At 45.0% G+C, this 17,362-nt stretch overlaps 2 protein-coding genes across 5 annotated transcripts in view; one reads left to right on the top strand and one right to left on the bottom strand.

Annotated features, from left to right (window-relative positions):
• Nucleotides 1-2,582, top strand: gpr18 (G protein-coupled receptor 18). The gene is made up of 2 exons (XM_084688573.1): nt 1-45; nt 843-2,582. Exons 1-2 carry the CDS (start codon nt 1-3, stop codon nt 1,860-1,862), a joined length of 1,065 nt encoding a protein of 354 aa, XP_084544699.1. The 3' UTR covers nt 1,863-2,582.
• Nucleotides 2,583-12,299: 9,717 nt separating this feature from the next.
• The window catches only part of dachd (dachshund d), a 96,545-nt gene continuing 91,482 nt past the window's right edge, over nt 12,300-17,362 (bottom strand). For all 4 annotated transcript variants that reach the window (XM_084689323.1, XM_084689325.1, XM_084689324.1 and 1 more), the window contains exon 11: nt 12,300-13,861. In XM_084689323.1, the coding sequence (XP_084545449.1) occupies nt 13,824-13,861 (38 nt within the window). In that variant the 3' untranslated portion in view covers nt 12,300-13,823. The remainder of the gene's footprint in view (nt 13,862-17,362) is intronic.

Below are 17,362 nucleotides of genomic sequence, written 5' to 3' on the forward strand. Positions count from 1 at the left end.
ATGGTGAGAATCTTGGAGAACATGGACTCCGCGGCCGTCCCAGAGGTAAGCATAAATGTAAGGTCATGTCACTGGAAAAGAGACTTTTGAATATTTGAAACAACCTGTCTGACAAGTTACATTCGCACTGGGAGGCGTACATGTGTAGTGTTGCCTTGCCATGGTTAGGATAGGAAAGGCAACTTGGTTTTCCTTAGTTTGCTTTCCTTTCTCATGGTGCTGTTTTTGTTGTGTAATATTCTTGAAAGAAGCTGGCATAATGTAAACACGTCAGCTCAAAAACAGATACTTTACATCTCTAAGGGAGGAAGGTGGATCTGGGCAGCTGAGGCATTTACAAGAAAATGGCAAATTCCAAGGGAATCGTTTTTGAAGTTACACTTCTTTATTTAAAAAAAAACACTTCCTTATACTCATGTGAATTACAGATGGGTATTGTAAAGTGTCTGAGATCATACCATAATGCAGCATGGAACTTGAAATAGCAGATGTTGTCGCCTCTTATTTCTGCGGTTGTGGACATCAAATATTGTACGATCTAAGCTGAAGCATAGAGCTACAGTCAGCCACATCCACAGTCAGACTGAAACTTGTGTCTTCCTCTTCACCTCGTGTGGAGGCTGCAGCTGCACTGCTATTAAAAAAACATTCAAATCATTGAGTAACGGGGTTGTGCAAACTGTAAACACGTTTATATCTTCTGCCTCGAGTGCCGTACAGTACTTTATCTAGAAAGTGGTTCACTTCCATTTTTTGGACCTTTACATTCCTCACACCTGGAGGTGGTAGATAATTGTTGTGTTTCAGCGAGTCTTTTCCTCATGACTCTCTGTCTTCTGCAGTCGAACCGGATTTGGCCTAATGTCTCCATGGCAGCAGTCAGCCTGGATCCATCTGAGGAGCTGATGCCCGCTGAATACCGCATCGCCAGTCTGGTGTTCTACAGCGTCCTCCTGGCCATCGGCGTGGTCGTCAACCTCACGGCATTGTGGGTGTTCGCCCTCACCACCAAGCGCAGGAACTCCGTCACCGTCTACATGATCAACGTGGCCGTGGTGGACCTCCTCTTCGTCTTCCTGCTGCCCTTCAGGATGGTCTACTACGCCCGCGACCGCTGGCCCTTCGGCGACTTTTTCTGCCGCGTCACGGCCGCGCTCACCGTCTTCTACCCCTGCATGGCGCTGTGGCTGTTTGCCATGATCAGCGCCGACCGCTACGTGGCCATCGTCCAACCGAAGCACAGCAAGGAGCTGAAGAACATCCCCAAGGCGTTGCTGGCGTGCGTGGGCGTGTGGCTCATGACGCTGGGGAGCACCGTGCCCCTCCTCTTCCCCGACGACGACCCCGACGCCGCCGCCAACTTCACCACGTGCCTGAAGATGACCGACATCGTCCACCTGCGCCACGACAACCCCGTCAACTTCGCCCGCCTCGTCTTCTTCTTCCTGGTGCCCGTCGGCATCATGATCGGCTGCTACGTGGTCATCGTGGACAACCTGGTCCACGGGCGCACCTCCAAGCTCAAGCCCAAGGTGAAGGAGAAGTCCATCCGCATCATCATCACGCTCATCGTCCAGATGCTGGTGTGCTTCGTGCCCTACCACGTGTGCCTGGTGTTCCTGCTCCTCCAGAGGGCCGGGGGAGGGGACTTCAACGTCTGGGCGGCCTTCACCACCTTCCTGATGAACCTCAGCACGGTGCTGGACATCATCCTCTACTACATCGTCTCCAAGCAGTTCCAGGACCGCGTGATCAGCGTCATCCTCTACAGGAACTACCTGCGCAGCGTGCGCAGGAAGAGCCGGCACACGCACACGGGCAGCGTCAGGTCGCTGAGCAACCTGACCAGCGCCATGATCTAAGGAGGGAAGAGGGCGAGTTGAGGAACCGAGAGACTCCTGTGCCGGCGTATGGACAAGAGCCGCATCACACGGATGACTAGCGTGTTTTGTCCTAAAAACACTGTTTAATTCATTTTCGAGATTCACATTCACAGTGCGGAAGTGTTGTGTTCTGTCAGCGTAAACATCTGCTTTCAAGACTGATTGGTTTACGCCTGGGACTTGTGGAATATAAAGTACACACACACACACACACGCACGCATACAAGCATGTCCTCATACATGCACACACAAACACACACACCCGTATGCAAACACACAAGCATGCACACACACACACACCGGCCTCGCTCTGTATTCAGTATTCTGTAGGCCTGTTGAGATTAGAATTAACTCTTGCTCACGTCTAACTACCGAATCTGTTTTGGATTGTCACATTGTAAGTTGTGTGTCCTCCATGACCACAACATCTCTCTCTCTCTCTCTCTCTCTTTCATCTGTCTGTTTCATGACTTAAATCTAGTTCGCCCGCTCGGAGGTTCAGAGCTGTAGACAGGACACTGTGGTCTCTGCATCTTCCACTCCACTTTCACTGAGACTCTGAGACTTATCATTGTAAAATGTGTCAACCTTGTCCTGTAGATGTTATAATTTCGATTTGATACAGAACGACAATAATCCTCAACACAAGGTCGTGACATATGTACACGACATGTATAAAAGAACTGTGTTTGTTTTGTTGCCACAGCAGTTTGTGTTTTTGTGTGTTCGGTGTCAACAGTGCAGTAGGGGAGCAGGGGCTGTTCAGCCCTGCCTGAGGGAGGTGCTGTGCTACTGGAAATGAGACGGCAAAAAAATGAGCTGAGATGCAGTCACACAACCAGACCAGGAGGTGGCAGCACACCCTGGTCAACAGGACAGAGCCACCTGTCCAGAAGAGGAGAATCAGCTCAGCACAACAGGAGCGTGGATCCCACTGGATCCTGCTAATGCGTTAAGTGTTGAGAAAGAGAAGGAAGATAGGTTGGGTAAAAGTGACTTCCATTTTTGATTTATGGGATTGACATGTTTTGGTTGTTTCTTTTCTGAGTTGGAGCATGTGAGAAGGCCCTACATGAACAAACATGAAAATATGTTGCAGTTGTTGAATGACATCGCCTATGAGTAAGATGGTAAGTGTGGACCAGACCACACAGTGAGTCTGATCTTTACTGGATGGCTGGGTGGCTGGTTGGCTGGGTGACTAGGTGACTGCATAGCCAGTGACTCATGTTGGTGGGTTGTCTCTGGTCTGTGGTGGTATTCCCACCTGTGCTTTAGCAATGGACACCATCCAGGCTCTGTATATCAGTCAAGGGATATTCAATTGAATGGCATATTGTCTACCATGTTGCGTGTGAGAGGAAATGACTCTTAACTCGCTTCCCCATCTCTCTTGCTAGGATAAAAGATCAACAACTGATTGTGCTTCCGTGCTCGACTGGAAGGGATGAGGGTAGATGAATTATAGTGGTGGGACATTGTGAGTTGTGTATAGTCTGGTTGGGATATCCAGACTGCCACCCGTATCGCAGTTCATCTTTAACATGTTTGGTTTATTGTTCATTGGTTCTGCCCAAATACAATTTTATTATTCATTCATTCAGTCAATGGGATTTATAACCGAGGAGGTCAGAGGTCAAATCAAGCAGGGGTGGGTTCTGTCTGTTCCACCTGTTACGCATCAAAGAGAAACCTAAGACGCTCGGCACAGCGAGTGACATTTAAAACAATTACGTTTCCTGTCGAGTCCCTGTGATGAATTATCCGGAAGCTTTACTCCGCCGTAACTCGAAATCTTCACAACAAGCGCCTTTGTTGTCTCGAAAAATTAATGAAAACAAGATTGTCTTTCATTCGAGCTGATCCAACAGCGCGACAGCCAGCTGCTCTTCTCTGGGAATAAAAACAGTCAGCATTAAACGAAGCTCGGTGAAAATACCTTTTCTCCCGCCGCTCGTGTGGAAAACAAATCAGGCGACGAGCTCAGTGGCCATCTGTTTCGTTATTTGATATGTGTGAATACATGTTGTAATGACTTTGTTTGTGAATCGCTCGGCTCGGCGGAACACACGAGAGCTCTCCAAGTACTGGAGTGTTCAAAGCTAATCATATAATTGGACACAATAGTCGATGACAAATGGAGACGCTCGCAGCCAGCCAGCTGGGGAAGTGAATATGTAATCATTGTAAAATCATATCATTTTGCATATTTGAAGACAGCTTAATAGAGTTTGCGTGTCAGCACACTATCAAGTGATGATCAGAGCAGCCGTCCCTGGATTTGTTTTCCAAATATTGCTTTGATTGGGCGATCCGTCACACCGGGCTCGCGCTCGTCTCCAGATCTAAACTCGTGCCTGGTTCCGGGAGCACCGACGCGAGGTCTGCGGGGCCCCTCGTCGCACAAGGCCTCCCGTCGGTGTGCCCGTTCATCGGGCACATATCACAACATTCCCAAGACGGGTTGGTCAGTCATTCACAACCACGGCGTGCCCCAACTGGCCTATCGTAGCATAAACAGCTGATTCGCCAGTCATTCCATAATCGCCGTCGTTGAAAGAACGACTTTCGTAACTGTACATGGGAGTACAGTAAGGCCCATGCTTGTACTCTATTGCCAGCCCTCATGCTGTTTCCATTACAGCCTATAGGAACATGAAAGAACCCTACAGTAATTACGCACTGCCTCGGCCTCCACCAGACCCTCACAACAAGCCTCCACAGGGCCCAGCTATGTCAGGGGCATTAGCTACCTGCACATGTCTGCATTTACATCATTTAGACTTTCTCTCAGGGCACTTCAATACACAGTGCCCCCCTCCCCAGCAGGCTCCACCCCACTCCGCGGCCCACCTCTCTCAGTCAAGTTTACTGCGGGGGTGTAGGGGGGGACCCCTCCCGGCCAACCGAAGGAAATGAGAGGCACATGTGTGTACCTAGTGGTGCTGCAGAGGGTGAGGGTGAGTTTCTGGTTGAGAGCTCTGCATTAATGGATTCCTTTTGTCTGCTGCACTGGCCTGGGAAGTGCACGTACTGTTCATATCTATGGTAGCGGGCTGGACGCTCAAGCCACATGTGGCTGTTCTGTGCTCTGTAGGAGCTGGAAGATCAGTACTGGGATATTTAGCACACACACACACACATGCAGTCCCCCCCTCCCCACGCACACAGAGTCGGGCCTTTTGCGTTGGCAAATGAAATGTACACCACAAAGTCTTCCGTCTCCATTATAAGAGGATAACGCGCTGCGAGGCGCTGCGCTCGCTATCAAACTGACTCCAATTGACCCTGCCGTTAGCGCGCTGCAGAGAGAGGGAGAGGAAGGGCCGAGGAGGAAATGTATGGCCTTGATTACAGCCCGCGTGTCTATTTTAGCAGATTGTTTGCTGCTGATTCACACACATAGCAAGACGCGGCGCCATTAGTGCCCATAAATAATGTAGAACGCCCCCGCCCCCCCCTCCCCCTTTTTTTTCCGACTCTACTCAGCTAAGTGGCTGGAAACCTCAGGCTGCTCTTGTCAGGTTCTCTATAGATTAGTACGAGATTTATTTGAAGTTGGTAAAGCGCTGTGTTCTTGACAGCGTTCAGAGGGGATCGAGTGTTCTGCCCCGCACACAGGGAGAGGGGAGGGGCGGGGGGGGGGGGGTTGGCGGTACTGTTTTTAATTGTATCATGGGAAGTGGGGGGGTGGCCTGGCTGGGATGGGTGTGTTAATATTTAATCCAGTCTCACTTTGGCTTCCTCTTGAGCTGTGCCATCGCCAGCCCCAGACCGAGAGAGCTGCATTACAAACCGGCATGGAGAACAGGACGCGAGGGTGGAGATGTCGTAATTCTCAAACGCGGCCTTGCTCTGGAAGTTTCCGGATGAGAGCGAGACTCGGGTGGAGACCGATGTTCCTGAACAGTGTTCTCTCCTTTGTACCACGGTGCAGATAGCCGCGGAGGAATCCGCGAAAAGGAAGTGTGTAAGATCTTGTTTTACAAAGCAATCAGGCCCTACTGCCCGTGTGAGTGGATGTTTAGAGAGAGAGAGAGAGAGAGAGAGGTACAAATAAACAGGTAGAGATGACACAGAGGAAGAGATTGAGCAACAAAGAGAGAGACAAACACGGAAAGAAAAGGAAGGGAGGGGGATAGAGAGGCAGGGAGAAATAGTGAGACACAGAGAGAGAGACAGAGAGAGAGAGGGAAAGAGCGAGGGAGAGACAAACTGGGGAGGAAGGGGAGGGAGAGCGTTGTGGAAGGGAGCGAGGGAGGGAAAGAGGGAGGTGTGGAAGGGAGCGAGGGAGGGAAAGAGGGAGGTGCGCGTCAGAGTTCCCTCTGTGTGCTCATCACGTCTGCTCTCCCTGAGCTCAATTACAGGATTGGTGCTCAGGAAGGAAACTTCATCATGTCATACAGATGTCTTCACTGGCGGAGAGAGAGAGAGGGCGCATGGCATCATTTAACATGACAGGATCTGAATCACTTGAACAGAAACATACATAACCTACTGGACACGGACAGCGCTCTCCTCAGTGCTGGCTGATATTTACAGCGTATAGATGTAGATATACTGTATATAGGTGTACATTTACATTTTACATGTAGTCATTTAGCAGACGCTCTTATCCAGAGCCTTGCCCAAGGACACAACGTTATTTGGCACGGCGGGGAATCAATCCGGCAACCTTCTGATTACTAACCCGATTCCCTAAACGCTCAGCCACCCGACTCCCTATACATTCCCCACAGTATGTTAAAGGTACAGCAGCATTCTGTGAGGTCTCACATTGCAACTGTACGGCACATGCTTTAGCTCTTAAGTGATTTCATGGTACCATCCTTGACGTTGAACATCACTGTGGTACGGAATATAGGACCTATTACTTTTCAGAACCCTGTTTACTGTGTAATGCTCTTACAGAACCATGGGTGATCATTAGTGTGTGTATGTGCGTTCACATCGCCCGGCAGCCCTTCAGATCTTGCTGTTATATCCAGTGCGCAGCCCCTTTATTAAGTTGTTCCCCGCTACGCTTCTGACATGACACAAGCACAGAACACTCTCCACAACAATAACGCTGTTTCATTTTAATTTGATTACGTTTTCCTCTCAACGGACGCCAAGTCCTGTTTTGCCTCAGGAACCCACCTCTTAATCACGTTCCATCCAGACTGTCTTTCATCTAAATCTCACTGCCATGGCATGGGCCCAACTTCGTGATGCTGAGAGGTAGGGAAAAGAGAGAGAGAGCGAGAAATAGAGAGAGAGAGAGAGAGAAAGAGAGAGAGAGAAACACAAGAGGGAAAACAATGACAAAAGCTACAACAGCTCTCGTCTCTGTCACATAAAGTGAAGTTTTGTGTTAGCGCTGTGTTAGCTCTGTGTTCCACGCCGGCAAGGGGCTGCGTGTGTGTGTGCGCGTGTGTGTGTGTCTGTGGGAACTCAGATCCTCTCAGCACTAACAGAGCTGTAGAGACGAGGGAACAGATGGCGACAGGCCCTTTCTCTCCTGCATCCTCTCGCAACTGACACACTTCCTGTGCCTCCATTAATCTTCCCCCCCCCTCCCCCCCCTCCCGTATTCCTGCAACACAACTTTATTAAAACAACTCGGGAGAGCACGGCGAAACAAAACAGGCCCTGGCACAGCTGTCATCAGCCAAGGGAAGAGCCGTCCGCCAGTCCGGCCGACCGGTCCTCTCGCTTCTAGAAAACACATCTGCGGTACAGCTCCGCTGGAAATCGGGCTGCTTTAAGGCTGTCACCCCGTAAAGCGGTAGCCGGGGTTGGAACCAGGAAGAGCTCGTTAAGAGACAGCTGGGGCTGCTGTTGGCCGGGACTTCATCAACTCCTGTTGGTCAAGCGTACTTGGCCGCCGTGTTGCACGGCGATGATGACTGCTTCCTGTGGTTGACGGGGGGGTGGGGGGGTGGGCGGGGCTGTGATATCGAAAGGGTGCTGATACACCCCGAGTGCTCTGTGAGTTTGTTGGTGGTCAGATCTCACGTGCCGATGAAACGAGGTGCGATCCATCAGCAACGATCTGAGATCAGGCCACGAGGAAGTGACTGACAGCTTGAGGGAACACATTGATCGTGCTCGCTTTCAAGTGGAAACCTACGGAGCCAGCTAGCCTGACTGCCCGTAGAGCCAGACTGTGTTGCGCGTGGGTCTGGGACCTCCACATACGGACGCGCGAGGACGGCGGCGTGATGACAAATATTCCGGCGACGCAACTCGAGTCTTCTGCTGTGCGTCCGGAGCAGTTGGTGGCTAAATTGAAAAATCAATTCCAATTTAAATGATTGGAATAAAGAACTCCAGGAGCTGAGATAAAGGAGCCTCAGTTTCCTACATCCCCTTTAATTGGAAAGTCATTTCTTCAGGGTATTCTAATGGTTCTGAGGGAAGATTGCAAAATAAAGTTGATGAGCTGGGGGGGAGGTTAATAGTGTGTGTACGCGTGTGTGTGTGTGTGTTCATGTGTGTGTGTTTTGTTTTCGGTACCATTCAGTATCACTCAAAACCTTCACTTATGACAAAGGCACAAAATGAAGAGTAATCCTTTGGGTTCACACACACACACACACACACACACACAATGCTCACACAAGGAGGTCCCTTCCATTGAACACCAGATGAATTAGCATGGTTTTTTGGCCCCCAAAATAAATCAACTACCTCTCACTCAACACATACATAGTTTATAATATAATTTTTCAGGTGTCAAACATCACCATGGATATCATTTGCAAATGTAGTCTACATCTATATACATCATACAGTATCAGTTAATATCAATATGTACTAAACAGTTTAAGTACTGTATACTTCAACAGTATAACAGATTAAGTAACATAACATGTATTACTTTTATTGCTACTACATACTGTACTGTAGGGACGATCTGGAGGTGATAACAGCAACACAAAAGGGAGTGATAGAAAAAAGTATGGTCTTTTAGTGTTCGCTCACACACACACACACACACACACTGTAAACACATTCTTTGGCCAGACCAAAAAACATATATTATACAGTTTATGTTTTTTATGACCACAATATATGTTTTTTGTTCTGAGCAAAGAATGTGTTTACAGTGTGTGTGTGTGTGTGTGTGTGTGTGCGCGCGAACGAACACTAAAAGACCAGACTCTTTTCTATCACTCCCTTTTGTGTTGCTATTATCACCTCCAGATCGTCCCTACAGTACAGTGAAAGGCATACAGTCAACACTGTGCCCAGGTCCAGTGGCCCGGAAACCCCGAATGAAAGCTCCCCTATCAACAACATGGCTGCACAGGTATGGAGTCCTGGATAGATCAAAACTCACTGGTTTTCTTCTCCTTTTGCCCCCGACATACTTCATACGGAGACCTTTCAGAGCGCCGCTGGTGACATTTGAAAGAAACCCAGCGCCAAGGCATTTCCATGGAAGAAACTTGTTGACATAGTTATCAGACATCAAAAGAGCCATGTGTCATTTTGAAAAGAGCCCTATGAGAGTAATGGGGATGTTAAAGGCCGTGTTGGCTCCAAATATCACCAAAAGGATGAGAGGATATGAACACGCTTTGACTGAAGGACTGAAAGAAAAGAGGGTGGGGGGGGGGGGGGAGTGAGAGATAGAGGAACAGATAGGAGGGAAAAAGAGGGACAAACAGAGAGAGAGAGTAAGACAAAGAAAGAGTGGGAGAGGGAGGGAGACGGAAAGAAAAAAGAGAGGGAGAGAGAAAGAGAGAGAGAGAAAGAAAGAAAAAGGGAAAAAAGAAAGTGATAAAATCCTCTGCAACACATTCTCCAGAGAATGAAAGGCGCTCGGCTCCATTTCCGCCCAAGAAGCGTCGAGTTAAAAGGTGGCCCCCTGTACAAATGAAACTCAATTTCACGCCACATTATCCCTCCCTGTTCTCTTTCCTGGCTTTCATTTTCATTAAGACCAGAGACAATCATAAATTAATAATTACTGCTAGAATGTCTAAGCGCAGGGTGCACTTCTGTAGCCTTCTTCCTGCCTCTGAGGTGTTCATGTTCATGCTTGCAAAATGTTCATTTAGGTAATGTGGCCTGGCCCTTGTCAGACTATTCTGCTTTTTGTAGTTTCACTAACACATAATGGTTTATCTGATTAGACAGCATTAGTGCTATCTCCAGACTGATAAAGCTGCACTGGAAGAAAGTAAACTCCAGTTTCTTCCTGGAAAGCATATGTAATTTCAGTTCAGGTTGAAGGTTGATAATAAGCTTTGAATGCCTAAAGTGTCAGCACTGAAAACGCAGCACAAATGCACTTGGTCACAATCTGAATTCAGCAGGTGTCGGAGCAATCATAATTGTCACATGAGTTGCCATATCACCAACCTTGTGTTACAGTAACTATCACTTTCACCCTTGTTTTCATCCTATAAACGGTTTTTGTTTTCAGGTTTCGAAGGTGAAAAATGGCGTCCTGGGAGTCTCACTTCCCCCTCACGATATCTTACACACCTCGTAATACAGACAAGCGCACAGCAACATTGGATGTAGGAACGTTAACTTCTGCAAGATCAGGCGGAATAATACTCTCTGGGTGATGTCTGTGTGAACACGTCTCCATGACAAGTCAAGCAAATACACTGCTGTAGTGTACTGTATCCATGCTCTGAATGTTTCCAACTCCATAATGAATATGCTCGACATACTACAGCGTAATATAACACAGCGCAGCTTATGCTCGTTTGATATTTAAAGTCTCTGCCTTATGGTCATATTTGTACCGAATTGAATTTATTACAAAATGTGCAGTGGTATGAAACATGTTGCTGGAGGCGACCTTGCCACAGCTACTGGTGCAGAACAAGGCGTCACAACGACAAATAACACAACATCTAAATAATAGCTTTGAACTAGCCAAATATCTTACTCACTCAGCAAAAGTGGAGTTAGTGGAGGGAATCTTGAACTAAAACCACTTCAACGCCTACAAAGAGCATGTTGGATGAGATGTGTTGGTTTGGGAAGGAGCTGAGCCATTAGAGAGGTCGTAGTGGGGTGTGTGATCGGTGCTTTGTCCAGAAACTTCAGCTCAAGTTTCCAGTGACAACAGAAGTTCATTATTCTGACAAAGAAGGCAGCCACAGAAGTTTCAGCGCGCGATTGATTGCCTATTTGTGTGTCGTGTTGCTGCCTCAAGGTTGATTGAAACTTTAACCTCATTTTTAATAAAGGGAAGAAAAGCTTGAAATGTTTCAGACCTTGAATTTCTACAATGTGCTGTTGAATTATGCAGCGATCAGTCAATTATTCATCTATGTGGCTGTGTTACGGACATGCTTTAAAAAGCATGCAAAATGGGACCGGGCAGAGCTGTGCTGTGTCAACATATTTCACTCAGAATTGCTTACAAGAGAAATTTGTCTCTCAATGTCGATTTAATGTTTTCTTCGTACATGTTTTAAGTGCTGGCCTACCCGTTACCAATCAGTGATATGATCCCAATGGATCAGGTACATGTGTCTAGTGTAAACAAATTAATCAATTAATGCCTGTATCTATAATTATTAATTGACTTAAATGTTACTTATATAAGTATATCATGTATGTGTGTGAAACTGTACAAAACACTTAAAACATTCTTTGAATGAATACACATTTTCCTTTACTACAATACAGCATAAAGAACAATATGCTTAGAAATCTTGCTACAGTCTAAGGTAGGCTATGCCTTTATGTACTCTGTTCAACAACAAAATGACATAAACACCAACATATGGATGCTCGGATTTGAAAGGTTATATGTTTGATTGGAAACAGAGACACTAATTGTTGACAGCGTCATTGTAAAAGGAACAATCTTCAGTAAAATGTTCACTTTGAATACATTTGAACTGACACTGAAATATCAAATGTCTGATGGGAAAGGGTGCTGAACTAAGTATAAACAGGGTGCCACCCTCTCTCCCCCACTGTCTTAAACAATCCTGTTGCTGGGGCCATGGCTAGGAACACGTGCTTCATGCAAACTCTTCTACACTTCCAGAAAGGGGTGGGCTTCCACTTCAGCCGGCTCCCCTTCCTTCTGGCCCAGATCATCCATGGTCTATCCCTCCAGAAGTATACAATTGAGAGAGTCAGAGAGAGAATCTCTACATAGATGAATATGTATCTACACAGCAACACGTGTAGTAGTAACAACATTAAAGCTGCTAGGTTTCCCCATACGCCTACAAGGTTGTTTGTAACCTAATAAAATGCTCTGTACCAAATGTGCATTTATTATTGCTGTGTACTAAGTGTACTAATCATAGCATACATGTAAAACATCAACTTATTGATCCTGTCTAATACTGTTTTGTATTGGAACTTGTTTCATCTAAGGTGTCTTTTAAATAAACCAACATTTTGAACCGTTATCCTTGTCACACAGGAAACTCACATTGTTTATCATCAACAGTTTAAGTTTATTTGAAATTGAAGTACAATGAAGGGGTGGTTGAAGAAGCTATATAAGTTATCAGTGACATGTCGACAACAGACACTCCAAGGCAACAAACTTAGAAAAACACATTATGAACATGGGGAAACTCCTTTCCATTCATGGTTGAGGTATATAAACCCATTCCTTTTACAAAAATTGGACACGACACCTCTTGTTTAGGGAATATACTTACACACACAGGAGAAAAAGGAACCCCTGAAGCCCAAGCATCTCCTAATGTTGAGAAACGCTTTCCATCACGATGGCATGAGACACATTTAGTTGTTAAAACAAATACATGGATGTCCATGGACGTCAAGGTGGCCACCGTGTCATGGATACACTTATATTTAGTTTAGAAAGAAGAATATACTACAACTGAGACAGTGACTGATTGCTTATGTTACTCAAGCTGGTATATGATCCTCAAATAATGAACTAATCAGCATAAAATGCCTTGAAAAGTGTGACAATTTCATTTTTACGGGATATTTTGAGATGACCAAAACTATGTTACAAATAAATAGACACAGTTTTGAGAGTTCTTTATGAAGAAGAAAAAACCTGAACAGATAATAAATCCAACGCCATATCAACCAAGTTACAAAGAGTTTGACATGGATTATTTTGAGATGTTTCAAAGTAATTTGAGTGAAACAACCCTAGTTTTTGTTGAGCACAATATAGGATTTATAAATATCAGGATTCCAGGACAAACATTTACATGCCTGCATGCTTTCTCACCAAAATGGCAGCTATTTGAAAGAATGATGGCTCAGAAATAAAACAAAACTATAAATGTATATAAATGTTGGTATTGTTTGCCTAATATTGTTTGCTCTACTGCATACACAATACCACCTCTGAACTTTATATACACATATGTTATCAGTCATATCAGTAATCCTATCAGTATCCTCGGATATTCTATATACAACAGTGGTAGAAAGGAAACTTGATTGTATTTTTTATCTAATTTAGAAAACATTAAAATCAGTCGTCTCTTTTGATCCACATACGGACAAATTCACATTTTCTTTCTTGTCTCAAGACTCTCCAAGTGTCATATTTTATAATCTCGGAATATTACTTGAAATACAAAACAGACAACAGAGTCCTATCTTTTTCAAAGCTTTCTGGCTGGTCGAAACCCAGTATAAAAATCTTCAGTGCTGTGAATTTGGAGTTTTTACCAACTTTATACCATTGGTACATTTTACTGTGCTCAATTGTTTTTATCCTTCAATGTAGCCAACCAACTGCACCAAAACCTGGTTTATCAACTATGTAATGTTGGCCTCTGTGAGAAAAAGATTTCTAATTCTACATTCAGACACAACCCCCCAGCTTTTGGCTGAATACAGCACTTCCATTGAACTCCTACAAGCAGCTTGACTTCATTCCACTACTAAATCGGCCGGGTTAAGGACTCTTGAGAATCTCATGTTTTTTTCTCTCTCTTTCTTTTCCTTCAGCTCCTCCTCATGGTCTTATCAGTACATCACCGTGGTTTTCAAGAACAGCCTCCCATCTGAAAGAGAAAATACAAGAGAGAGGGAGAAGGAGAGCGAGGGAGTGAGAGAGAGGGAGGGATGGAGGGATTAGCCAACAACATTCTGCTGAGAAAAGCCTGCTAGTTTCTGTTACCTTGACTGGTTGTTATAACCCACAAGCATGGCTCCCTGCATACAACTGAACACAGATCATTTTACAAAGGGCTTTTACCCTTGTTTTGTTCTGTGTAACAATCGGGCCTTAAAAGGCACGATTATTCAAATGTTTTCATATTTGATACCTTACAAAAGGGACATGGTCAGAGGAGACGTGATATCCGAGGTTCCGGGTCTAACAATTGCGTGTCAGATGTGTTTAAGACATCTCGCCCGACGTGCTTGTTTGAACACAGCATTGCACTCACGATGTAAAGCGCTTCCTAAGTGACACTTCCTGCGAGGAAACAGTGTTTATTGAAAAAGGCAGGCGCTCTCTCCCGATGCTATCTCCAGACACCTGCAACCTAACGAGCTTTGTCCATTTTCAAAGAAGCCTCTTGTCTGAGAGCACGCCTGAGCGAGCAGGGCTGTTCCGACTTCGGAGCCGGTAAAAGCATCTGTTAGGCACAGCCCACGAGTGCGCCTGACGTTTATTACCTTTACATTTCCTTTGCCGGCGAATGCTACATTACTGCCTCTAAGCTGCCTTCCTCATCTCTCCATGGCAGTGTACCTAAATAATTCAATTTGAAAAAGAAAAGCACACCGGAAAGACTTTAGGCAGTGACAGCTCTAGGGAAAGCAATGTGTTGCTGGCAGTCAAACATGACACAGTGTCAAGGCAGAGAGATATCACCGAGGGCTGAGGAGGAGGAGAGGGCGCTGAAACACACACCCCATGAATGGGCCTACATCCATCATAAGGATCTCACGCCTTTTTCCTCGTTCTCCAAAACAAATCCAGCATCTGAAAACACAAACGCCGCGGAAGTGCTACCTCATATCCCGATCACATGTTCGATGCGGACGCTGCCATATCAATCATAGTGACCCGACGTGAACCACATTTCCCGGACGGCTGTCAACGTAGCATTGTGTGAGGGAGTGCAGGGTTGGAAAAATGAACAAAGGCTTGCTGTGTGTGTGGGTGAGGGGGGGGGGGGACACACAAACACACAGGCTAATTACCCCGCTCCGCCGCGGGTCTCTAAGGCGCTGCACTCTGGCCGCCTCTATTCAAGCAACACCAACCGAGTTCTGTGTAAAAGTCATTACGGCGTGAAAGCGACGCTAAAAATAAAAATAAATATGGGGAGTGGGGGGTTTTCTGCTAGGAGGAACAAATAGATGTAGACAGAGAGCTCAGTGTGCAGAGATAAACATCCCCCTGTTTGACGCGGACATGACGGATGAGATGCCACCAACATTAACACCTCTAGAATTGGTCTGTATGTCTACCTGCTTGCCTGTCTGTGTGTGTCTGTCTGACTGTGCACCTGTCTGTCTGTCTGCCCGCCAGCCTGTCTGCATGTTTTAAATAGGCTAATTAATAAAGGTATTTGTAAGCTGTGAGTTTTTTTTTTATAAATAAAGGGACATGAGACATTGGAGACAAGGGACATTAGAGAATGGGGGGACCACAGGACTTGGGGAATGTGTTGAATCAATAGGAAGAAACTCAAAAATTGTTCTTATTCTAATTATCCAGCGAGGCCATCTGTATGCAATATCACTGCAAATGCTGAAACACCTAATTTAAATTTTTGCGTGAGATAAAATGTGTGACGTCTTGACACACATTGTTTTATGAAAGAACGTCTCATTAAAATATGTTAAAACTTAGTATTTTTATATTCAAATCAAGATGAAAAGTTCATTAAAGAGGATAAATATTTCATTAGATGCTAAATAAAACAAAGGGATTTTTTGGCTTCTCTCAGCATAAAATTCCTTTGAAAGATTAATTAATACATGTAAATTATGCAAATTATGCCCATGCAAATATTTTATGAAGACAATTAAGGGAACCATTAATTACGGTCTTTTTGCTTCAGTGACATTCATTCATTTAATTTTAATTTCACTTTAACTGTTTTGATGTTTAATCTTGCAACAAAGAACTTTATCTCAGTGCACAGGATCATGTAAACTTGCACATGGAGTGGGAAGCGGGCGGGAACCAAAGAGCAGAGACTGGGGGGAAGATATTCACATGTGCACCGTTGCCAGGCATTAAAGGTGGGTGCGGTTCCAGTAGCAAGGTTGGCTGGTGAAAACAGCCATACTCCCTCTTGGACACGATTCAAAACACAGCAAAAGCAATTAATAAACACAGACTGGGTTAATATCGCAGGATTAGAGAAGTGTGACAAAAGACAAATAGAAATAATTAGTTCTCAAAAATTATGCTCTCATTAATTTCTCTCTCTCTCTCTCCTCTCTCTTGCTACATCTCTCTCTATTCCTCTCTCTGAGTTGTGAGCTCAGAACAACTCACATTTTTCTTGGCTTTCATGCGGGTGATAGGGTTGTTTTTTTCCAGTTTGCCTGTGTAATTTATCAACCTCATTTTTTTGCCATTTGAGCTTAATTATACTGCCTTGGTAGTGGAGTAGAACAGAGTAGACATGGGTAGCTGACAAACGCTATTCTAATTGAACAGAAACACACAATCCATTCTGTAATTCAACACTCTGCAGGGCAGTGAAAAGTGGAAGACCTTACAGAACGACAAACTATGTACAACTACAGAACATTACACTCGCTTAAACATAAGACAATCACAGATGAAGAAATGATCTAGTCTGCAATGTCCTCTGCATAGTTTGCATATCTATTGAATATACAGTTTGATGACGTACAGAATGTCAGTTTAAACGGTACTAATATAGAATACGGTGCTGTATAAATACTGTTTTAGTCTGCAGAGAAATGATCATGTCTTCTAATGATATACTTCTATTAAAGACGTGCGAAAAGTTTAAGAGACTGAATTAGACGTAACTCTAGAAAGGCCACAGTCAATCTTTTCATATAGTTGTAAAATATTCAAAACGAGACCTGCTAAATATACTAATTTGGTATGAAAAAGGAGTCTATAAATGTGCTCCTTTTAAGAAGAATCTGTTTGGCGATGACCTGGGGGGGGGGGGGGGTGTTCTGTTCTTTTTGGAGCCCCACCTATTCATATCTCTTGTGAATGAATGGCATTTAATTAAGTGACAATAGTCCTTTTGCAGGGGGTACAATTTGCTCAATTGGTTCTTTTACCCTTTCTTTCGAACAAAACCATCATTTTCAAGAAGACTAATGGAGCTGAGTGACTAACATGATGTTGATTATTACCAGGAATATCCCCATTTGTTCCACTGCAAAGTCAAACCAGAGAAATGACTAGAGAAATCCTTTTTAATCGGTCAGGGAGTTCTCAAGCGATGGCCCCGAGTGGTGAAAAGTCTGGAGTTGTGACATGAAGGTCTTGTTAAACATAGTGAACTTATCCCACGTTTCTCTTGGCACAAAACATCTTTTCTTTTTTT

Source organism: Hypomesus nipponensis, chromosome 23 (assembly GCF_054491055.1).
Source record: "Hypomesus nipponensis isolate SF chromosome 23, ASM5449105v1, whole genome shotgun sequence".
Classification (NCBI taxonomy): domain Eukaryota; kingdom Metazoa; phylum Chordata; class Actinopteri; order Osmeriformes; family Osmeridae; genus Hypomesus; species Hypomesus nipponensis.